The sequence below is a fragment of the Leptidea sinapis genome, chromosome 4 (genome assembly GCF_905404315.1).
Source record: "Leptidea sinapis chromosome 4, ilLepSina1.1, whole genome shotgun sequence".
In the NCBI taxonomy this organism is placed as follows: Eukaryota; Metazoa; Arthropoda; class Insecta; order Lepidoptera; family Pieridae; genus Leptidea; species Leptidea sinapis.
This window is the reverse complement of record NC_066268.1, coordinates 15,538,633-15,564,458: the sequence shown is the minus strand read 5'-3', so window position 1 is coordinate 15,564,458 and position 25,826 is coordinate 15,538,633. Positions and strand designations below refer to the sequence as shown.

Here is a 25,826-nt window from a genome sequence, read left to right as displayed (position 1 = left end):
ATAAATACTGTTGATGTAACTGCACGTTACTCTTTATAAAATTGTACTGTTCTGACAAGAATATGTTGTTAACGATAAACTCACTGATGAATTACTAGAGCGGTTAAAAGTGGTTTAAGTGGTATGTAATTTTCATATTTAAGCGTAGTTTTGCTTTGAATATAGATGCCTTTTGAATAAAAACATACAATAATAGTTATAAAAAAGCATAAGTACCTAGTAATGATAAAAATGTATTAGGCTATTCAAAAGTGCCTAGAAATAATTTGGATTTAACACTACATACATACAAACACTACTAGAGTGTTGCCGGGACGCGGAACACCTTCCTTAAACGCTGGCAACGCTCCTGTGATTCCTCTGGTGTTGCAAGAGAATGTGGGCGGCGGTGAACACTTATCACTAGGTGATCCGTACGCTCGTTTGTCCTCCTTTTCCATAAAAAACAAAATACAATGTAAAGCAAGCACCCAATCACACACACACACAGACACACATACACTGATGGAAAGTCACTTGGAATGAAAAAACAAAAAACTAATATAATTGTAGTTTCGAAGAATTCGCTTTTTATTTTTTTTATAAATTCCAATGCAGTTAAAATAAGTGAGGTGCCTCATTAATATTGTGTTAATATAATCCCTACTATCCAGTGTTATATACTACTGATGATACGGGGTATCGTAAATACAGCAGAAGTATATCTATCTACCAATATTATACAATATCTAGTCAGGTATTGTTTGATTCCAGGCAGGGTGGACCGGATATTGGAAAACGGGGGTAGTTCAGGAAATTTGTATCGAGCCACTTTACGAAGCACTTTTCTTGATTGCACTGATAGAGTCGTCATTAGTCTTCATAACATTGTTACTAAGTGAAAATATAATACTATCAACTAGAAGTTTCAGTTTATTCTAGGTTTAATTTAATTTTAGCTTAATGGCGCCAGATTGTTGCGTTTTGTGCATATACCTACATATATCAATTCAATTATTGCAATGCATTAGTTATACAAGTATGGATTGAAATGAAAATTTTATATCAATAGTATATGGTTTTTGTAGGTAAATCGTTGATAAAAGATATAAGATACAATATTTTTAACCTTGTCTAACACAATAGTGATAAGAGTTAACCCTGACCATAATTACGCGTGTAAATTTAACACCATAACATCCTAATTTCACGCTATTACAACAGTCGCGTGAAAATTAGTCTTATAATTAACACTGCACTCGGATGGTCAGGTTCATAACTAAAGTACATCGCGTGCAAACAGAGAGCGTCCTTAATATAAAGATGTTAAACCCTATTATAGCGAAGCAATAAGAGAAGAAAAAATGCAATTCGGGTCAATTACTTGCAAGCGTGGATCGGTTTTCGTAATAAATGATGTTGATTTATGTGAAAAGTGATACGAGAGCCTTTTGAGGGCGAGCTAATAGACGTGATTACATAAATAACACTATTGATTCTGTTTTATGTTACCAACACATGGAGCTATTAAGTTATGGTGACATATTTAAGTTAATGTAACACTAAAAAATAACTCAAAGGTATTTTTTTTTTATGAAAATAAGGAGCGAGACGAGCAGGACGTTCAGCTGATGGTAATTGATACGCCCTTCCCATTACAATGCAGTGCTTCTCAGGATTCTTGAAAAACCCAAAAATTCTGAGCGGCACTACAATTGCGCTCGTCACCTTGAGACATAAGATGTTAAATCTCATTTGCCCTGTAATTTCACTAGCTACGGCGCCCTTCAGGCCGAAACACAGTGATGCTTACACACTACTGCTTCACGGTGGAAATAAGACTGACTGGGAGAGTAACGCTCAAAATATTATAGTTCAACGTATGTAGATTGCGAATTGCTGTATGGATTTGATACGTGGTCGGTCACAAAGTGCGTCTCGCATCAACCTTAGGGCCAAAATCCTCAGTATTTACATGTCCAATGATCATTTTTAGGACATGGATATGAAGTAACGACCAGCAGCTAATCTTCTTTTAATTCAATTATCTTGAGCGGCACTGCAGTGCCATAATTGATTATTGAAACAGAACGCCCTCCTCGTCTCATCCCTTATTTTCATAAAAAAGTCAGTTTCCGTGATTGCAATACAGCTCGAAGCTGTGCAAATACTGTCCATTCTTTCATGATTAGGTAATCGCATTGGTAATGCGTATAATTAATTATATTGATTGAAAATATCTACCTCCGGTTTTACCTGTGTTTAATTTTTAAAAAAGCCTTTTATGTTTATATTATATTTCCTTGTGTATCCTGATTTTATATTAGGATCTTATAAAATCCACTATTTTCATATTTTCATTTTCATTTTGCAAAATATTTATAAGCAGCAATCTATTTATGGAGAATTTTAATTAATAGTAAATCTTTTTTAATGATTTGCGATAAAAAGCCCAAATTCAGTTAAGCTCAGTTTTTTTCATTATAATAGACATATTATACCTAAGCCTTATCCAGCTATTTACAAACATTAAGGCGTTTAAAAAGAAAAGAAAATACCCTTTCATTATTATATAAATTCCAAGATTATGCACAAGAGGTTATTGCTCTTTGAAGTACGTCACTTATAGGATTATGAAGAAGGCTTCGTGCGTTAAAATAATCCAATTACAGAACATAGACATTACTGAACTGAATATATTCTGTTACACGTCTAAGTTTAGTGTAAGAAAATTTGTAATTATATTTAAAGTATGTTCATTACGTTGATGTTTTTGATATATTTTTGTTCCCCGCAAAGTTTTAAGATAACGGTAGCAATTTATTACAAATACACAATATGGTATATATTTTTGTTATCCCTTACGTCAACGTAACAGTAAATTTAACTGCGTAAACACCATAAAGCATATTTTTCGATTTATAGTTATAGTAATAAAAGTCAATTGATTATGAATCAGGTAAACTAAATTTGAACTTCAAATATTATTATGTAGCAAAATGGAAAAATAAATAAATTTGGTCTGTAATTGTGATTTGAACAAGAAATTTTTATAACATAATACTACACTAGCTTTAAGAATATTCTTTATTATTGTAAATATTATATTTACAATATGAAGAACTTGGTAAAAATGAGTCTGAGAGGCCGTGGGTTAAATACATAACTATTCAGCTCAACAAAGAATTAATACTAAACATCCTCATTTATAACATTTCAATTAATAAAGATTATTTGAGTTCGGCTTAGGCAATTTATTAGATACACCATATGTTTGGAAAGTGTAGAGCAAGCGAGAAGAACATAATATTCTTACAAAGGACGCACTCGCCTTTATATTTAACCGGAAAAGTTTTGTACTTCTACTATACTAAACTTATACTAATACGAGAATACTTAGGAAAGCTTCTTCAAAACACATTTTATTCTATAGAAGAGTTTTTTGACCACAAAGACTAAAGGATTTTGACATTGCAGTCTAAGTGGATTATTCTTATCTTGACTTAATATTTTTTTTGTATTGTATAAATTATAATTTTGTGTTATATAAAATAAATTAATTTATATTGTAATAAAATTTTTGCCCAAGACCAAGTTTGCATGCTATTGGTAATGGCTAAATAGGAGATACTTTAAGCTATTGTAAGACCAAATTTGTACCACCCTATTTAATAGCAAATGAATGAATATGAATATATAATCTAATTATCGCACAGTGACAACAAAACTGTTTATTTAAATATTTATGATTACTGCCATACTTCGCTTAACTTAGATTCAGTATGTTTACTTACAGTCAGTCCTAGAAGCATCATTTAAAAATCGGATATATTATTATTCTTCGTCATCTTTCAAGTAATGATAATCTCGCCTAACTTACACCTAATAATCAATAACATCACCTAGAATAATCTAAAAATAGGTATTTGAGAAGTCATTGATGTGATTATGAGTTTTTATTAAATTCTTCTATAATACACTAGTCAACAAGTTCAAAAACGTGTTCATTCTTGATAAGGCTTTAAATATTAACAGTTTTTGAGTTTTTAACAAAAAACTAAATGCTGTCATTCATTCATTTCATCTTAATTTGTTGATAAAATTTTCGATACATATTTCTAGATATCATGTCATTCCGAATCGAACGGGTTAACGCTCATATTTTTAGGAGCTTATAGAATTAACGCGTTTTTTAACTTATCAACTAGCTCACTCTATCTTTACTGACATATTGATGTATGTATCAAACTCATTTCATGCTAGCCTTCAGGGTTCTAATTGATGCATTTGCTCTGTCGGTAAAAAAAAAACAAATAATCAATTGCGCTCTTGACCATCGGCTCTGAACTCTATTGACTCAATTGTTTCCTTCCGTTCGTTCGAGATACTCTTTTTACACATTTTTTTTACTGTGGTTATTATATGTATTGCCATGTAAAACATCTATAATCGAATAAATGTAAGCAAAGAAAAATGCACTTTATCGACATATTATGCTTAATTATTTCTACGAACATAGCGCCCATGAGATGAAGTTGGTTTGTCTTCCCACCATAGTCAAAATTTTTTATTTTTTTATTGTGAAAGTACACGATGTGCAAGAAAATATCGTCTGTGAATCAAATAATAATAAAAACGCAAATAGTATTTTCTTTGATTGATCCCCCTGAAAACGTGATCTAGAAAGGTCTCGAATCGTCGGGTTGACTAAAATAATGATGAAAATGTAACTTTTACGCAAAATCAAATGTAAAAACATAGTTATCATTACACGCGTTTTAAGCCTTTAAAAAGTTTTATTTAAACAAACGCAAATATCAAACTCTTGATACCTACCAAGGGGACTCTAAACAGATACACCAGCAACTGACTCGCAAAAAATTTATAGAAATAAGATTTCAGTCTAAAGTTCAACAAATAAAAAATAAGATTCGTTATAGCATCGTATTTAAGAACGCGTTAATATTTAGATACGATAACCAAAGTAGCGAATTTGTTTACACAACTTTATCACGTACATACTTGATTCATAATAACTTAACCAATTAAGACAATACGTGACTTAATTTAATAAATGATTAATCATTGTCACTCTTTTATTACTAATTGCGATTTAATGAAAAGAATATTCAAAGGAAATTAATTGGATGGTAGAACGAAATAGTTTTATTTAAATTACCAGGGTATAATGAAAATTTTTGTATGGGAAATTTACTTTTAGGAAGTACCGTTCTGGATTATTTTTGTATTACAGGTCCATTTGATTTTGAAAATGAACATAAGGTATGACATTAGAAATATAAAATCATCGCTCTCTTTAATTGAAATTAAACTAGTTATACAAATTTGGTTTTCAGCCATTGTCAGGTTTTGCTATATGGAATTTAAATTAATGCTGGTATATATTTTAAATTAAATAACTTACTTCAGAAGGATCGTTGCACCAATGTCCACCACACCTAATACATTCGTTGCAATTCTCAATATCATTAAAATTCGAACAGTCACGATAACTTGCGAATATTTGTTGGCATGTTATGAGCACTATCACAATAATATAAGATAAAGACGCCATTTTATTACTATAAATTTAATACTTGGGACACTGAGAATATTTTCGAGAGTCGATACACAACGCGTTCGAAATTCAAATGAAAATACGCGCGAACGGTAGCGCGCTTTGTCACAGACTACATAAACACAGCGCGAATGGTCTCTCACAAGACAGCAGACGGCACACTGGCCACTGAGAGCTGAGACTGAGTAATTCGTTGCGTTCACCGAGATGAATCACCGACTTGCGCTGTGAAAAATTCGTGGAAATCTTTTTTTCTTTTTGTGGAATCGAATTGATTCCGTTATTTGGGTGAATTCAATATATACTATATATTATATGCTTTATTCCTTACGATTTTTGACTAGTGAAGGATTCTTTATTGTTATGTGGGTCTTATTATTTTAAGTAATGACTGAGCATGTACAAATTTTATGTGTAAATAAAGTGTATCAAATTATTATAGGTTCGTAGTTTTTATGTAGCTTATTACTTAAATAATTTGTATGATTATCCGCCATGTGCTCCAACTCCTCCTTAAGAATTAATAAGTGAATTAACTTACTATCGCTTAACTGCATATTATTGAAATCTGTTAATTATTGTAATTGGCATGGCTCAATAGCTCGTACTATTGATATTTGACATATATGGGGTATTGGTGCTGATATTAATACAACTTTAGTGCTGCAGAAGAGGGCTATTCGCGATATTTATAAGTTAGGTCCTAAAGAACCATTGAGAGAAAATCCTAAAAAATAAGCATTTTAACTGTTGCCTCTCAATATATTATTCTTGACAATGTTCTGTATGTAAATCGGTACCTAAGTAGGAGAATTTTCTAGAAACTGTTATATAATGTTATCACCATCAAGTCAAGTAAGTAAGAGCCCAAACGAGATCCCAGAAAATGTTCAAAACAAATGTATTACGAGATTCAAAAGAATTAATAAAAGATGCCCTCTCACCCCTGATACTATTATAACGATATCTTATTATTTCCAGGATGTCTAAAATACTAAACTATAGTTGCAAACATTTGGATCCTTTTGGGGACTCACTCAAAAGTTTTGAGTCAAAACATTCCGAAGTAAAATTTTATTATGTGATAAATTAAATAATATGTAATATTTACAAAATATATTTTATATATTTTAACAGATTTCAATTAAGCGATCTACCTAGAACTATTTCACTGTGTTTTTTTTTTGGTAATAAGTTAATACGTTTTTAAATTATGTATAAGTACTTCATTTGATGTAAATATTTGTAAGCTTCATAATAATTGCATGCTGTATCTACCTTAAACGATAATGCATTTAGAATTAACTTTAGATTATATATTTTATTGTTGCTAGAATTAATGTATTTATCAATGGTGGACCGAATAAATGAAAAAAAAAATATCTTAAACCATGAAACTTTTAAGGGTGGAGATCACTCGTCGATAATTTCGGGAGAAAACTTCTCGAATACAACTTTATAAGTAAGTTTTTTTTTTATTTGACAAACTGACAGTGTTACAATAACTTAATTACGATACAATAGTGTGAACATTTTACACCATTTAAAACTTTTCGCATATTGAAGTCCATCTCCGTACCCATCTCTACTCTGTGCTACAACTATCATTAACAATCAATTATTTTGGAGACAGCCAATATATCAAGAAAATAGTATTAAAGACAGCACATAATATATTCAAGGCAGCTTAGGGAAGTCCACAAATAATTTATTGCGCCGGTTGTACAAGGCGATTGGCCCGCTGAGACTGAACTGGTAAAATTACTTAGCTGTAACCGTAAAAAAACAATTTTCACCTAAATAAATCAATTTTCCATAATATAATTTCGGTACAACCTGTAAGTAATCTAGTAGCTGCGCGCTAGCGTAGCGTAGTGGTCACAGAACAGAAAAAACTAGTAGAAGTGGCATTATGTCATTTTACTATGGAAACCGATGTTGCCAAACTCACACATCTGTCTGTTAAATATGTAATACACACACTTAATTCCGGCTTTATGATAGGCCTAAATTCACAATCACGAAAAGACATAACTACAAATTTATTTACATCAATTTCGAACTTAATACAATTACGCTAATGTCATATTCTTAAAGTGATAATGACAAGCTCAGAACTTTTTCTTAAATTGCGAAAAATAACATATAAAAACTAGAAGGAATATGAACTCTGTAACCATAGATTTGACTTCTGTCAATATACCTGGTGTTGTACGAAAATGAATAAACATATCGATAAGTCAGTGAAAACTAGAAATGATGTTATCAGGGTTGATAAAGTATATTACCGATTAAGTATGCCGTAAGTTAAAATAATAATAGGCCAATGTTTCTTCTTAGGTATAGTTTTATTTGAAAGGATGGACAATATTTAGCTTAATTCATATAAAATCAAGACAGCGTACACGAACAGTCTTAGAAAGATACAATATTAACATTATACTTACCTGGGAAGCAATACACACATAAAATATAGTTTTTTTTATAAGTATTCATCGTTATTCTGTATAAACCCAGGGGCCAGTAAGACATGAGATTTTATAAACCGTAGTGCTTCCATACGTAATGTGCGTGCAGAAATAAAATTAAAAAGAAATTTAAAAAAGCTATCGCTTGTTTTGGAAATTTTTAGTTAGTTGTTACGTTATTCGTTAATACGAATGATTTAGAAAAAGAGAAGCTATAAGTACTGATGAAGTATTAATAATATTGTTTGTCTTATGATAAAATATGATATTTTATATTATAAAGTACATTATGCCACAATCATGGCAAACATTCCCAGAATTCATGGTTTTCGATCTATTTTTTACAATTCTATGACGTATTTCCTCTACTCAACCTTATCGGTGGAACCTCAATATATGAATATAAAATAAATTTAATAAAAAAAATTATTTGTCTTTATTGAAAAACTAACGCTTATTTAGTTTAACTGGAATCGTACACATATTTGTTAAATAATAATAAGCTGTACCCAAGAGATAATTAAAACTATTAATTTTAATTCATCGTAGTCTTTCTTGTACACAATTACCACAACCATATCATTTTGCTTACTTACACCCTTATCGCATGATGCATGGAAAAAAGCAATACTTGAATACAATTTATAAAGATAAAATTTATTTCGATGAAATTATATCGATATGTACATGCATGCACTTGTTGAATAGCAAGATATTTTTATTGTTTACATTGATTATTCTGACATAAGTTACATCGATTAAACGTAAAGGTAAATGAACCATATGTCGTAATATTATGGTTCATTTTTAATCGTATATTTTGCACAACACAAAAATATTAAAACGGAAAATTATGATTACAGATGATAGGAAATCCCTTCTTTGCACATATTTTTATTGCGGATATGATTTCTACAGTCTAAAATGGCACAATAAGACATATTTGTATTTTTTAAAGATAATTATGCTTCACTTGACATCAAATGACTGGTCTCACTTGAGCCTCGAGTAGGTACATTTGTACACAATAGTGGTGACAGGGTAACGCCCACATGCCACTTCCACTAGCTTTTTGTGTTAGTAGTAGCAAGTGAGCTGTAGCGCCCCAAACATAATTATTACAGATAAACTGTGGTCTAAAAACATAGTGGCGAACTGTTAACCTCTATTTTCAGCAACTCACTCACACCAAAACAAAGATACAGTTCGTATTGGAACAATATGCAAATAAGTGAATTAATATAATGTTTCATAAAGGGTGACAGAGAAAAATAATTAAGTAGGCATGGACTGATCATGAAGTATCCATCAAAAAATATTTCACCAATATTATGTATCAATCTTCATCAAGGCAGATAAGCATAGTTTAATAGTTTATCAAGCACAATAATTATATCACGATTATTTTAGTACTGTAATGCGCTACTGCTAGTAGCGCATTTTATTTAAATAAAATGTAAAAAACAGAGTCAAAGCTTCTACCACAGTGATATATCTTTTGTGGGTTGCTGGCTGGTACCTTTGTATAAATGTTTATTTACATTGACTTACTCTTTCGTGTAGGTTGAAATTGCATGCTTTCTGAGGTACAGTTTTAAGGTATGAATATATTAATCACCTCCATCCCATTGGTGCTACAACAGATCACTTCATAGTGAAACTGTTTTACTGGGTAGAACAGGACTCCACTGTGAATGGTATCTCTCTTTGTTATATACTTATCAGCCTTAAAACCATTGATAGCGTGTTTCAGCTTATTACACACAAAAAGGTAATACATTAATGTACACATCTCCAGCGGTATTTTAAACTATTGTAATTGTAAAGAAAATAAAGAGCCGCGAGACTTAGATCATATTAATGTTGTGTAATATATTAATTTTCGTCATATTCAGAAAAGATTTGAAAAATCCATATAAGAGCCATCTAGTGATTGACTAAATAGCAATTTAATTTCATCATATTATTACTTTTATACTAAAAATATATTATTTTTATTCGAATATATTGTATTAAAAATTGACTCCTTTCTAAATTATATTTAAAAAAATAGGCGGGCAATGTGCCTGAGAATAATTGCGCTATAAGTTTTATCAGGCGTTTTATTTTCTTTATATTATGGTTTGGTTTGTTATATACGATCATAGTAAAGACGGTAACCTAAAAGTATTACTTAGTTCCCTAAATTATTTTTTTATTTGCATGGAATTTCTTAATGCTCTTGTTATGTTGGGTTCAAACTTCAAAAGGTTTGCATAAAACAAACGTTTGAAGAGCACTTTTCACCTTTTATTTGTGTAGATAATCACCAGATGGAGCTTGAAGCGAATATTAAATAAAATTTTGGATGTTTTCTTTTTTTTAATTCTTCTCCTATTCTCTAATAAATTCTACATATTGTTTGCTCTTATTTAATTGTCAATTTTTCATTTGTATTCTTTCTGATAATTTCTTTTTTGAATTTAATTAATTCATACATATTTTTTCTGCTATAAAACATTTTAAAGCCTTTATGATCAAAGCAGTAATTATAGTACATTACGTTTTACCTTGTTTGATATGTGAACGTAACGATACCACAGTTGTCATTAGTACAAACATTAGAACATAAAAATTATTATGAATAATTCTTCAAAAATAATGTATGTAACGGTTGTAATCTAAAAATTGTCGATTACTACTTAGCCGTAATCATAAAAAGAAAAAACAATACACAGTTCACCTAAATAAATCAATTTTCCATACTACCACTTTGAAACAATCTGTTCGTAATCTAGATTACGTACAGGTAGTTAGATAGTACTGACGTCTATAACTCGTAGGAGAGAAGCACCCCTTAATATAATAATTTATACATATAGATAGACCGTGACAGTTGAGAACATGTAGAAAAAAACAGCAGTGAACTGTTAACCTCCATTTACAGCAACTCACGCACCCTAAAACAAAGTGACATACATATTATAGCACACTAAATTAACAAACCTGGCCTGTTTTGATGCGTTGCCTTCCAAGAGGCTCTAGACGTGAAAATTATCTAATTAGCGCCCACGTAAGTATGATTAAAATATTGTGATAATTTTATTTTATAAAAATAAGGGACGACGTCCATTACAATGCAGTGCCGCTCAGGATTTCACGACCCAAAACTTTGCCCAGCCCACGTTACTGCTTCACGGCAGAAATATGCGCCGTTGTGGTACCCATAATCTAGCCGGTATTCTGTGCAAAGGACCACCCACTAGTATAAATATATACTTTTCTTTTGTAATTTTGAAAAATTCAATTATTTACTTTAATTTTTGATTTAATTTTTATGATTAACGTTGCTTCTGTAGCGCCACTCTGAAAAAGGCAAAAGGAATTCTTTTTTTTATCACTCAGATACAGTTCGTATTGTAACAATATATATAAGTCATTTAATGTAATTCTTAATTTGGTATAATTGTTTATTACATTTATTTAACAGATAAGCATACTTATATATCAAAAACTCAGTCAGCTATTTGGCTTAATAGTAAAAAAAAATTTGGGAAATTCTTTAATTTGGTTTTCATCTTTCAATTCTAAATATTATTTCTATTACATATTTTAAAATATTACATTTTGTGCAATGCTGTCTGCTACTAGACCTAATTTTTTTTTAAATAAAATGTAAAAAAGTAGAGTCAAAGCTTCTACCACAGTGATATATCTTTTGTGGGTTGCTGGCTGGTACCTTTGTTGAAATGTTTATTTACATTGACTAACTCTTTCGTGTAGGTTGAAATTGTATGGTTTCTGAGGTTTATGAATATATTAACTACCACTTTTCCATTAAGTTCTATAACAGATCACTTCACAGTGAAACTGTTTTACTGGGTAGAATAGGACTCCACTGTGAATGATATCTCTCTTTTTTTTATATACTTATCAGCCTTAAAAACATTGATAGCGTGTTTCAGCTTATTACACACAAATAGATAATACATTAATGTACTCATCTCCTGCGGTATTATAAACTATTGTTCTTGTAAAGAAAATAAAGAGCTGCGAGACTTAGATCAGATTAATGTTGTGTAATATATTCTTTTTTAAAAATTTCAGAAAATATTTTTAAATCTCATATAAGAGCCATCTAGTGATTTACTAAATAGCAATTTAATTTCATCATTTTATTACTGTAATAATAATCGTTTTTTATTCATGTATTAAAAATTGACTCCAATCTTAATTATATTTTGAAAAATTTGGCGGGCAATGTGCTTGTGAAAAATTGTGCTAAAAATGTAATCAGGCGTTTTATTTTCAAAAAATAGACGAATATTATGGTTTAGAAAAACCAGAGTATATACGATAATAGTAAAGATTGTTAAGCTTTAAAATATTACTTAATTCCCTAAATTAATTTTTATATTTAACATTGGAATTTCATAACCCTCGTTGTTATGTTCAAAAGGTTTGCATAACAACCCTTTGAAGAGCACCTTACATCTTTTATTTGTGGAGATAATCACCAGATGGAGCTTCAAGAGAATTTTAAATAAAAGCTTGGGCTGGAAAGTGGTGGTTTCTTCCCCTATTCTCTTCGTATTGCGAATATTGTTTCCTCTAATATAATCGTCAATTTTCATTTGTATTCTTTCTGATAATTTCTAAGCTCTTAAACTTGAATTTTGTTAAATCATAGTTAGACATTACGTTTTAAATCTGTATTTGACCGCGAGCATCGAAAAGCTGCTGTCATTGCTGGCTCCACGACGTCATTAGTATTCAGAAGAAATATTATTGAGACAGCAATCAGCTTAGGTAACTCTAGTGGTCATGGCCTGAACTACAAGCTTGGATAGCAAACTTTATGGTAATTCCGGTCAGGTGATATTAAGTTCCCTTGTATCCATGCAAGGGATTATATATATATAAATATATAATATATTTATATATATAAATATATAATATATTTGTATCGTACCTACAGGCTAATATGATACTATATCATTGTATTATATTAAGTCAAATAATCTGTGAGGGAAATAAAATATATGTATTTCATTAGTTAAAATAGAAAAAAAAGCTGTAAAATTATTTTATTGCAAACAGGTACCTGCATCAATTAGGTATATTAATGATATGTGAATATGTCAACAAGTCTACAAATAATAAGTCGTGTCTGTTGGACGTACATTTCAGCTTCATTTGCGAATCAGCTCGTAATTGTTAGAATTCGGTATATGTCAGCTATCAAAAGCTATCATTAAGTTGAGTATTATCATCTGCTTTAAAAAACCTTCGGCTAGAAATCAAACATTATTTTATAACTTTCGCCGTATAACATTTAATATTCTTCAAAAATAATGTATTTAATGGTCGTTATCTCCAAATAGTGGATTACTGAATGTAGTGGATGGTGGAATGTAAGTACAATTGTCTACACTAGCACTCTGGGCAGCGACGTCTTTAAGGAATGTTTCATATTCGCGGCGATCACGGGCGTTAGTTAACAACTTCCACGCCACTAGTGTTGCCAGTCCAATAAAGAGTAATAATGCCAGGCATCCGCCTCCAAACACTGAAATTAAATGAAAATATATATTTTAGTGACAAAACGGTCCCTTGTTGATCTTGTCACCGAGAACTCTGCTTTATGTTTTTAAAATTACAGTTTTGTAATATATCTGTCTGTAAGTAAATATATATAAAACTCTTGTGTCACAATGTCAAGCCGATGTTTGTTGCATGCAAAATGGTTCAAGCTGTTCCCTGTGATCTCTCGCTTGGGGGTGAAAACTGCGAGGCTGAATTCGCACCTTATATCGGGTGATTTTCCATTATATCCTGGAAAGACTTACAAACGAGCAACGATTGCAAATCGTTGAAATTTATTTTCAAAATTCGTGCTCTATTATGGTCGTCATAATCGACTTGTTGAATCAACAAAATTCGTGCTGTTATCACTAAGTTTCGCACCAAAAACAAAAACAAGACATTAAACCATCGGCTCGCATGCGTACAGTGCGTACCGAAGAGAATATTGCAGTCGTAGCGTCCAGTGTTAATGAGGATCGCGAAATGTCAATTCGCCGTTCTCAGCAATTGGACATGTGTTACTCACCCACATGGAAAATTTTACGTGTCGATTTGGGTTTTAAAGCGTATAAAATTCAACTTCTGCAAGAATTTAAGCCAAATGACCTAGCTCCATGAAGATCCGCTATTTTATATATAATTGAATGAGGTTACATGAATGATTCCTTTCCACGCACAATAATTGAAGTATGTAAAGATCTAAGTTCGTAGCATTATATCACCTCGGACTGACTTTCTTCCAAAAAATTCTGCTTTGCACACTGACTTTCTGGAATCAGCTGTCGGTTACATACAGTTTTATCGAACCGGTACGACTTAGCGATCTACCAAGGCCAGCGACTCTTATCTGTATGAGTTCCAATATTGTTGGTGGTTTTCTATAAACATCAGGTGCTTTCCCATTTGCCTCCTCTTATATGAACATAATCTACAAAACACGCACTCATACTGTCAAGTTTATTGACGTACGAATACATAAAAGACAGCTGTTAATTTTAAATTAGGTCCATCTTGTGGGGGGCCTACCAACACTGCGTCTTCCGGTACGTAAATATCCATTCCTACTCTGTGGTAATACTACTTAATTTTTATTTAATTTTTATTGATTATACTTACTATAGTAACTAGCAGCACAATCGAAACTAGTCTGAGCAATGACGTCAATTCCGTATCGATCCAACGAGTATCGATAGATGAATTTCGTGCTACAACCAAGATCCACATGGATATTATAGCAGACCATCCACTCGTCTTCATGTGTTACATTTGTGAGAACAGTAACATTCAAATGGCCACAGTCCTGGCACTCGTTGCTAGACATGAGGCATAGGACACAGGGTGTTAATTTGAGACACTGTGGCGTATGGCACGTGGTACAAGGCTGGATGACACATAATTCATTCTGTTTATTTCGCGAATCCCAGTCCGCAATAGCATCACATCCACATTCTCCGCAAGTACAGATGCCTCTACCATTGCAAGTCTGTAATAAAATATTATTATTGACAAGGATAAATTGTAGCATTTATGAATAACAGTTTAGGAGAATAACTAAAAACCAGGTCCACTGATAATATCTCGTTTAATTACGAGTGAACATCATTATTTAGAACAAATTCTTCATTACCAGTGCTCCTTTGCACAGGATGCCGGCTAGATTATGGGTACCACAACGGTGCCTATTTCTGCCGTGAAGCAGTAACGTATAAACATTACTGTGTTTCGGTCTGAAGGGCGCCGTAGCTACTGAAATTACTGGTGAAATGAGACTTAACATCTTATGTCTCAAGGTGACGAGTTGGTTACGATTTGTAGTGCCGCTCATAGTTTTTGGGTTTTTCAAGAATCCTGAGTGGCACTGCATTGTAATGAGCAGGGCGTGACAATTACCATCAGTGGAATGTCTTGCTCGTCTTGTCCCGTATTAGCATAAAAATAAATTTAAAATGAATTTTTTACTATTATTATCAGGTGTTTTTTACGTTTTAATCCTCAAATTATTTTCAACCTCTCTTTTCCATTATAAAAACAACATCATCAGTATGTAATAGTGAACAAAAAAACTCGATTTCTTCTTGTATCGTTAATGTGTCAATGTTCAATAAATTATTCTGATGATTCTGGTTAAAACACAAGGTCAAACAAAGTACTAAAAAAAATACTATTGAAACCAACCAAAATATCTTAAAGAAAATCAGACGTCTTGCAGGTGATCAAAATCATGTTTTTCTGCTGATCTATCTCTGCCAACTAAAGCTTGTGTTCTTCTTCACAGTCGTTCCCTCATTGCTGAGGATCGTGACTCCGCTTAAGTTCGTCTACAGCTTTCCTCCATCTGTTTCGGTCTGTCGCATGGTGGAGTGCGATGCTGATGGGTTGTTTAGTCTGCTCGGATATTTGGTCAGACCAGCGTCGTGGGCTCCGGCCTCTTGGTCTCTTCCCCTCAATTTTCCCGGTGACCATCAAACGTTCAAGGTTATCAGCACCACGTCGTGCAATGTGGCCAAAGTATCTCATGATCCGCTGCAGACATGTAGTGGATAGACGTGGACTGCTCCCTATTTTAAGCTTTTTAAGGATCGAGGCGTTAGTGCGGTAAGCCGTCCACGGTATCCTTAGCATGCGGCGCCAGCACCACATTTCAAACGCGTCAATCCGTTGTCTGTCAGTGGATTTCAGGGTCCAAGTTTCAGCTCCATAGAGCGCGATGGGAAAGACAAGAGAGCGGACCAGGTGAATTTTCGTCCGATTTGTGATATTTCTGTCCTTCCACACCTTGTTTAGCTGTGTCATTGCTGTTTTGGCCATTCCAATTCGCCTCCTTATTTCGATCTCGCAGTTACCTCTGTTCGTGATCACTGAGCCAAGGTAGTTGAACTGATCCACGGTTTCATAGCTCTGTAGGAGATCAGTGCGCGGGATGGCTGCGAAGCGGTCGACGACGATGACCTTGGTTTTGGCTGTATTTATTGCCAGACCCATCCTGAGGCTTGTGACCTCTAGCTTGTCCAGCAACTCTTTCATTTCCACTTCGGATGATGCGAATAGGGTGGTGTCATCGGCATAGCGGAGATTCGATATTTTGACTCCACCTATCTTTATGCCACCTTCCCAGTTTTCTAGCGTTTGTCGCATTATCTGTTCTCCGTATATGTTGAATAGGATAGGGGATATCACGCATCCCTGTCAAACACCTTTTTGGAACTTAAATGTGCTCGATGTGACATCCGCAATCGTAACTGTGCCATACCCTGACTCATAGAGGCTGCGTATTAGCATAACAAGATGCGCTGGAACACCTGACATTGAGAGTACATGCCACAGTTCTTCCCATTTTACGCAGTCAAAAGCCTTCTGGTAGTCAACAAAGCACATGAAGGTCGGCGTGTTGTACTTGTAGCATTTTTCTACTATTAGTTGCAGATTCAGGATTTGCTCTCTCGTTCCTCTGCCCTTTACAAAACCTGCTTGTTCTTGCGGTATTTACCAGCCGAGGAAGGATCGCAATCTCGCGTTGATTACATGTAGTAGAATCTTACTAGCATGTGACACCAGGGCGATTGTTCTGTAGTTATTACAGTTTCTTACTGAGCCCTTTTTATGAAGAGGGAGTATAGACGAGTGTGTCCAGTCCGATGGACAGTGTCCAGTTTGCCATACTGCGTTGCAGATGTTGTGCAGTTGGGTTATTCCGTTAGGTCCCAGGGCCTTTAGAACCTCCACTGTCATACAATCTGGTCCCGGAGCCTTGTTGTTTTTCAGTTTCCGGATGGCATTTTCAATTTCCATACGGAGTATTGATGGTTCTGCATCAATTGGTGTTGCGGGTGCCAGTGCAGACCGGTTTGACTGGTTCTGATAAAGTTCTTCGCAAAACTCCCTCCATCTTTCAGCGACGTTCGTGACTTCATGGATTGGATTTCCATCCTTATCGTCTATTACCCATGACGATGGCTAGAATTTACGGGTTATTTCCTTGATCTTCTTAAAAAGATCCCCTGCCTGGTGGTTTTGGCATGGTCTTCAATTTCAGAGCATATGTTCTCGAGATATTGGTTCTTGTCTCTCCTACACTGTCGTTGAATCAGTTTATTGAGTTCACTATTTTGCTCATATGTGGAAGACTTTCCGCCTTTTTTCATTTCCTTACGTAATTCAATATTCTTCCATGTCTCGTCTGATATCCAGTCTTTTCTCAGTGTAGTTTGAGTTGCCAAAGTGTCAAGTACATTGATGACTCTTGTTTTGAAAGTTTCCCATTGATCGTTAGGATTAGTTTCCGTTGTGTCTGACAGTAGTTCAAGTTCAAGCATGTTCTGGAAGTGTTCATGTTCAGGTTTTGATAGTCTAATGAACCGTTTTGGTTTCTTACGACAGATTTTAAGCCGCAAGCGTATATCCGCTACTAAGAGCTGGTGGTCTGAGCCGCAGTCAGCGCCCGGGAAGGTTCTGGTGTTAGTGATTGAGGACTTCCATCGGTTTGGAATGGTGATGTAGTCGATCTGATTCCGATATCTGTCACCAGGGGAGATCCAAGTATAGAGTCGGCGTTTGTGATGTTTAAAGCAAATTTTGGTGACTACCAAGTCTTGGCTCACGCAGAAATCTATAAATTTTTCTCCCCTTTCGTTTCTTATGCCAAGTCCATGTTTACCGATTATGTGGCGAATATGATCATCGAGCTCAGTGTTTCCAACCTTAGCATTCCAGTCTCCTTGAACTATCAGCATTTCACGCTTACAGATACCATCTATGGTCGTTTGTAGTATCCCGTAAAGGTCATCAATGTCTTCTTGTGATGAATTTGACGTTGGGGCATAGACTTGAACGATGTTAAGAGGGAGTGGTTTGCAATCTATTCTGATAGTCATTTTGCGATCGTTTATTGTGTTATAGCCAGTAACGTAATGGGCCAGTTTATGGGGAACTAGAATTCCGACACCATTCTTGCTTTCGGATTCGTGGCCCGAGAAGAAAAGCGAGTTTCCATTTGACGTTTTGAAATGACCTCTTCCCTTTATGTGTGTTTCACATGAGCCCCAACAGCATAAGTTGGTATTCTGACATGTCTTTCTCGATAACTTCGAGTTTTCCAGGTTTTAAAAGTCCTCTCACATTCGATTCGAGCGCATGGATGGTTTTGTTTTTCCTTCAGTAACATTAACTGCTTCGGTAGCCTGATGGTTCACCGCCGAAGAGTGTTCGGTAGCATATTTAACACTCATCGACCCGGGTACCGATGAGCGCCGGGGGTCGGCCGGATCGTCCGACGTTGTTCTTTCATATCTGTGACTTGCTTCATGGGGTTCTCTTGGGAGTTTAATCGTAGTGGGTTCCCATTACCTTCTACGTCGGTTCTTTTTGGAGTCATTTTATCTCCATGGCTACCGTGGCTTATGTTTGAGTAGGTTTTTTAACCGCCACCCACTACTCGGCGTTAGCTTGTTTTACGACTATGCTCTTTGAAGTTGTAGAGCACACTGTTCATAGCCAACCCTCCTCCTTTCTCAAGCCGGGCTTGGGACCGTCTACGGCGGAGTAAAGCTTATGTAGTGTAGTTTATATTAAGGCCTGGATTCACTTTGATTAGTGATTAGTGCAGGTGATTAGTTATTAGGAGAAAACAAGTATGGACAGTACCTGATTAGTGCAGATGATTAGTTGGCTGCGTAGTAACGTGATTAGAAGCGTGTTCTATTTTTTTGCGAGTAAAGTGCGAGTAGCCACGTCCCGCGCGCCCTCCCTTCCCCCTCACTCGCAGTGTGCCTGTCACTAAACACGAGAGCAAAGTAATATTCCGTCGTATCTTCAGCAGCCAATTCCTTAAAGGTTTGGTAGCTTGCGCCATAAATGGGTCTTCTATTAATCCATTTTCGAACCCATATTTTTCGTATTGCATGTTCAGCTTCTAAAAGTTCTTTGGTTTCAGATACCACCGCGATTAATACTTCTTTAAGTACTTCTTGCAATTACAAGCGCGCTTCTCTATGTTCGTCCATACTTGTTGATCGACACCTAACAATTTACTAAACAGAGACACTAAACAAGAATTGGACACTACTTGCACTATACACCTGCACTAATCATACTCAATAACTAATCACTTGCACTCGCACTAATCAAAGTGAATACAGGCCTTGATACAAAGTTTGCTAGAATACCAATAAGGGAATATTTTGAGTAGTTGGAGATAATAGATCTATTGCTAACACATGTTTATCAGAGAGATCGAATAAATTTAAATTAATTAACAAACTATTTTCAAATATTAGACAAAACTTTTTGTTTCTAGTATTCTTGTCAATTTGTGACTCATGTGTAAAGCAATACCTGACTTCATTAACACAGGTTACATCTTATCATCGCTATCACAGATCCAATGCAACACAGCAGTACCTACTTAAAATTATTTTCTATAAGAATTAGTCTTACTAACGTTTCAGTATTGTCAGCTTGAAAATGAAGTTTAAGTATTAATGTTTAAAATTATATTTACTTTAATACATAAATAAAATTTGAAAAACAAAATTTTATGAACGATGCGGGATTCGAACCCACGTCTCCGGCGTTCCGTGCCGGTGCTCTAACCAACTGAGACAACCGTCCGAGTAACGTAACGTCATTAAATCTTGTATGCTTTGTTGAGCTCTCAGTTTGTGACTTATATTTACTTTATTATTAAGTGTACACATTTCTTCTGTGGTTGGGCATTGGCACCGATCACCGATCCATCCATCGTCGCAAGTACATGTTCCACAGTCACAATGGCCATGGTTCGAACATAAAGCACCAGCTGGGTCTCTCGGACAGCTATCTATTTTACACTCACAAAACTGGCCAGTAAATCTGAAAGATATTCAAGAAATTAATCAATAGATGTATAAGCAAATGTTTTGTACAAAGGGGTATTAAAACACGATTGTGGGTTGATAATAGTATCACACGAGTGTTTTAATACCTAATTATCATCAGTTGCATCAAAACTTTATACACCCATAATATGAATCCTTCATAAAAGATCAAAAACCAGTCCTAGTAACAATTACACCATCCAAACGAGTGTTGTAATGTTGTACTGAATTTCATTAAAGCACTCGTTTGGATGATGTAATGGTTAAAAGGACATTGCGTGTTTTAATGTTGGCAGAAGCTAACTGTTTTAGAATCTTTAAGAGGATTTAAAGCATGGGTGTAGATAAACACATTTATTCCAAAATATACCAACTGAAAGATAATATTAATATAGTATTTACAATAAAAATGTTTTAAGATGTTGTTAAATTGAACACAGTACTCCACTGTGTTCTTTAATATGCAACAATCATCTGACAGAGAATGACATAAAGGACTCACAGTTACTGATTACTAGTTAGTTATTACCTACTGAAGTCAATTTTTTTTGATATAATTCTTGTAACTAATTCTAGTAGACTTCTTAAGATACATAATAGCTTTAAGGGTGAATGTATACAATTTTATAATAAGGTCCCTGTTAGGGCATTATCTATAAATAGTAAATGATTTATTAAACAATGGCTCTGTCGTAAATCCTACTACCCCACAGCTGAATATCTAAGTGATCCGACAGCCTGGGACTAGATTATGATTATTTCATAGCAATAACAATGACAGTACAATGCTGGGAAAGTTTCTTGCGCCGTTTCTTCTCTCTCAGTGCGCCATTTGTTTCCGAAGCAGCAGTAGTATCTAGTATATTAGAAATGACATCAAAAGAATTCTAAAGGAATCAATTTTGAGAAAATGAATGCCTTTTATGCCTTTATACAGGCAGTAGTTTGGGCAGCTCCTTTATAAATTACTTACAAGTTGACCTTACGAAATATCAGATGTGGGACATCATCAAAGATTCTGCAAGTTGCCTTAGATAAAAATATAGAGAAGAAGGCTTAGAATAGGGGAATCAAGGTATTTAAGTATACACATGAGAACAGGAACCTGCTATCGGTGAAACTGCCATTGAGAGAAACAATAAAGTAGTAGCAGTGCTTTTTATCACAGCGTCACCTACCAGTTCTTTCATTTTCTGAATTGGGCTTCATAGTCGTCACATAAACTTGCTACTTTGGTGCAGAATCGTAAAAAAGAATTTAGTGAATTTGGGTCTTCACCATGATGGTCATGCACTAATGCCTCTTGACCAAATGGGCGGTGCATGTAAGGCTCATTTAAAAAGTTTGTCACCTATGAGAAAGCGGCTGCATTAAGAAGAATAACCATGTCATTCCGCGTCCTCCTTGTTTACTGATTCATTAAATAAACTCCAAGATTTAAAAATTGCAGGAAACGAGCCTATTAAGTATTGAAAAAAAAAACAAATTGACTCTAACCTACTGCTGTAATCTGTCTTCTGTCTTTTCTTTACCGACTTCAAAAAAGGAGGAGGTTCTCAATTCGTCGGTATGTTCTTTTTTTTATGTTTGTTACCTCAAAACTTTCGACTGGGTGAACCGATTTTGATAATTCTGTTTTTATTTGAAAGCTGGTGCTTCCCGTGTAGTCTCATTGTAATTTGGTCCATATCTGACACTGGCATCCATGAGAAAACCATATAAGTCATAAATTTGCTATACATACATATATGTTTTATTAACCAGTTTGCCATAGCAAAGTGGATGATAAATTTGTGAATAACTCAATATCGCGCCAACCGATTTCGATGATTCTTTTTTTATTGGAAAGGATATACTTCAAAGATCGTTTGGTGTGAGTTTGGTTAGGTTCTGATAACGGAATCCATGACAAAATAACGGAATTCTTCAATTCTTAGGAGCAAATTAATGATACTGATATGGCCGAATCTTTTTTATGCTATCCGGATATGTAAGTCATCTACCATAACCTAATGGTCAAGTAATTTTTGTAGTCGAATAAGATGATCAATGGGACTCCTTAACGACTTACTGTAAAGTAAGGGTGCAATCTGAGGCAGAATTTATAATTGTCTGTTATCAAATTACGTTCATTGCTGCATTGAAAAATTTAGTATATCTACACATATTTAGACAAATTATTAGTAAGTGTACTTCAAATTCACTAAAAATCATAAAATAAAAAAAAATAACAGAAAAACAACCGACTTCAAAGACACTATTCCAAAACAATACATATAATGTGCACTAAAAAGTATAAAAATAATTGCGTATTTTTATACAATCTAATTAATTAATCTAATTCTAGATACGATTATTGTAATTTTTTTAGTCGGTGTCATCCAAGATAGGTGTAACTACATAAATAGTTATAGGTGAGATGTGCTTGAGTCGTGAGGAGGCGAGTGGCGAGAGGCGAGAGACGAGAGCGGTTCGCTGCGGAAGGACACCGACTCCAAAAATAATAATAATCGTAATGGTAATTAAAGTGGTGCCGCTCAGGGTGCTTGGAAAATCCAAAAATTCTGAGCGGCAAATTGCGCCCGTGAAATAAAAATTTTCTTATCGAAAATCAGATTCAGGACCAATAGACGAATGAAATTTAACCTGGTTTTAAAAGAAACTTAAATAAGAGATGTTTCTCAAGAAGTGCCTAAAGCCATACTCGATCAACAGCTTTCAGACTAACTGAAAAGCCCTTTCTTTTTATAACCTCGCTCATCTTTGAATTGGGCATATTATTAGAAGATCGCCATAATACATGATACAATGGAATAAAGTGATCGCCGACGGGTAATTTATCAACTGACGATCTCTGCATACAAAAGGATACCCTACCAGAGATCTGGTAGTTTATGATGGTCATCATGATTTTTGGGAGAAGAAACCATATAAATAAGGCAATAGGCCCCTGTCTGAATCCAAGCTGTCAACTTTTATAGGGATTTAGTGATTTAACTTACTCATTTCTGCAATTGCAACGTCCACATTTGCATATTCCATTGCGATTGCAAATAGTTGTCGTATTAGGCATTTTGCAAGAAGAGTCATCTTTGATGTTACTAGCGCCTTTTTCACATTCACATTTATCTCCTTCCCTGTAAATTATCATGGATTTTATTTTTAATTTTTTTATTTTTTATTTTTTTTTGGGAAACAAACAGTATTTAAAACATTTACGAAAATACATATACTCGTAAAGTGGTACACACACCAATAAAGTTTCCACTAATATACATATCATAACAAGACGTGCCAAGTTTTACGAACCATACGTCACTCGGACGGTGGGCTCAGCTGGAAGACGGCTCGGACGGAACCCGAGAGGACGCGGATACGAGTGCCGCATCATTCATAAAATTTGTTTACAAATTTAATTTAATATTTAGTATTTTTATGCAATCAGATTTTTTAAACAAATAGAGATGTAAACACCTGTCCTCATTACATTCACAAATTCCGCATCTTTTGACTCCTTTAGTTGAGCAAGCTTCAGTATTGGTTTCCGTTCTGCAGTCACATTTTTTAATAGTATTTATTTTAATAGTTAGTTTTTCTCTGATACCCTCTATTCCTATGTCAAGATTAATATTAGCAGCGTCAAAATATTTTAATAGCTTAATATTTCCCGATATTGTTTTTTCTTCTTCCTGTTTTAACAAGCAGTTCGTATTTACTTTTGACTGATAACAATCAGGTTTAAAAGAAATTTTTAGAAATTCTCGCAACCTCCAATCCATGTTTACTTTTAAGCTTATTTTATTCGTTATACCCTGAAACATTTAAAATAATAATTATTAAATCCCATTAATCAATACTTAACTTAGCTCCTTTGAGAGCTCAAGATTTTGATATAAGTTTATACTTCTAGTTTATACCAACTTAATTCTTACCTCATAAATTGAGCTTAATTTGGAGGCAATCTTATTTTTATCATAAGTTAATTCAGATCCTCCAATAATTTTTGTAAGGCGGTGGTAAGTATTCACTTCGTCAGAATTAACTATAAATATAACTGAAACGCCTTCGTTAGAAATCAATCTTCTTAAAACACTCGTTGATGGGTAATCTAGTTCTAATTCTTTTGAATAACCGCCATTTATTGTGTAACATTGGCCATCATATGGTTGATCGATTCCTGCAAATTTTGCGTCACCAGCGGCATGGTATGGGGCGTTTGTTAGCACGATAATTACTCTCCTTGACTCATCCCTCCAACTAATTTCTTTATTACAAGTTATAACTTGAGCGAGTGCGTCTAATGTGCCTTCTTGAGGATCATAGTTCTTGCCGAATTTTATGTCGCGTAATATTTTTTTAAACTGTTGTATATCGTCAGTAAGCTTTAATTGGTTTCTGAATGAATAGGTTAAGGTTTGATCGACTTTTCTGTAAAGAGCAACTCTTTTGTAAAATAGTATAAAAAAGAATAAATTATATCGAACGTGGACGTAAAACAATTAATATAAATATCTAGAATTTCTAACTTACTGTGTAAATGGTAAAGCGTTCTTATCAACAAAAGTGCCAATTCCCAGTGTTACATTTCGTGAAATATTTCCCATCATCCCGTATATCGTTTCAGCCTCATCAATGATATTATCTCTTATTGTTATCATCGATTCTGAACCATCGACCAGAAAATACATGTCTATTGGATAATCCCTAGCTCGCTTAAAATTAAAACTAAATTCCACTTCTTGGCCTGGTCTCATATCCATTTCAATTTTTTGAGGTATAATTTGTACAACGTTACCAAAATCTGATGATAAACTCTTGTTTTCAATAATTTTGTAACTACTTTGAGGATATATAATATCGTTAATACACCAGCTTGTATCGGGAGTATATGGCTTGCATCGACTCTCAGGTCCAAAAGTGTCCTATAAAAGTGAAAGTTTTATTGAATAAATAAATATAATATGTTTTACAAGTAACTTTCGTCCAAGATCGGGACATTTGTCTCACTATCATATATATCTACATCACTTGTATATCAAACAACACTTTTTTAATGAAAAAATTGGCTTACCGCAGCGCACCACACGCAATTATTATTATCCTTTATACAAGATTCACATCTTATGTGTTCCTCACATTTACTGTGCACTTCTTTATACAATAATAACAGTAATAGAAGTCTTAAATTCATTATTGTAGTTTCACAACTACTTTGTTAATACTACTTGTTTTAGGTTGGAACGTTACAATAACGGAATAACCACATTTGTACAGGAAAATGTTGGCATCTATTCTTAGGTCAAAATTTTGCGGAATATTTCCTCAATATTATTTAAACGCGGAGGTCGCCCGTGCGCCCGGTAGCAGGACGAGATTGTATCCAAA

The 25,826-nt window shown here is 34.1% G+C and overlaps 2 protein-coding genes across 2 annotated transcripts in view; both read right to left on the bottom strand.

Moving 5' to 3' along the window:
* The window catches only part of LOC126980086 (integrin beta-6-like), a 63,655-nt gene extending 57,936 nt beyond the window's left edge, over positions 1-5,719 (bottom strand). The window contains exon 1 of the mRNA XM_050829701.1: positions 5,405-5,719. Coding sequence (XP_050685658.1) covers positions 5,405-5,554 — 150 coding nt within the window. The 5' untranslated portion in view covers positions 5,555-5,719. The remainder of the gene's footprint in view (positions 1-5,404) is intronic.
* A 7,592-nt stretch (positions 5,720-13,311) lies between these two features.
* LOC126979882 (integrin beta pat-3-like) lies at positions 13,312-25,792 on the bottom strand. Its single transcript, XM_050829453.1, has 8 exons — positions 25,513-25,792; positions 24,972-25,363; positions 24,374-24,869; positions 23,916-24,253; positions 23,444-23,578; positions 20,262-20,436; positions 14,707-15,073; positions 13,312-13,573 (listed from the first exon to the last, which is right to left on the bottom strand). Exons 1-8 carry the CDS (start codon positions 25,630-25,632, stop codon positions 13,365-13,367), a joined length of 2,232 nt encoding a protein of 743 aa, XP_050685410.1. The 5' UTR covers positions 25,633-25,792; the 3' UTR covers positions 13,312-13,364.
* Between the last annotated feature and the right edge of the window lie 34 nt (positions 25,793-25,826).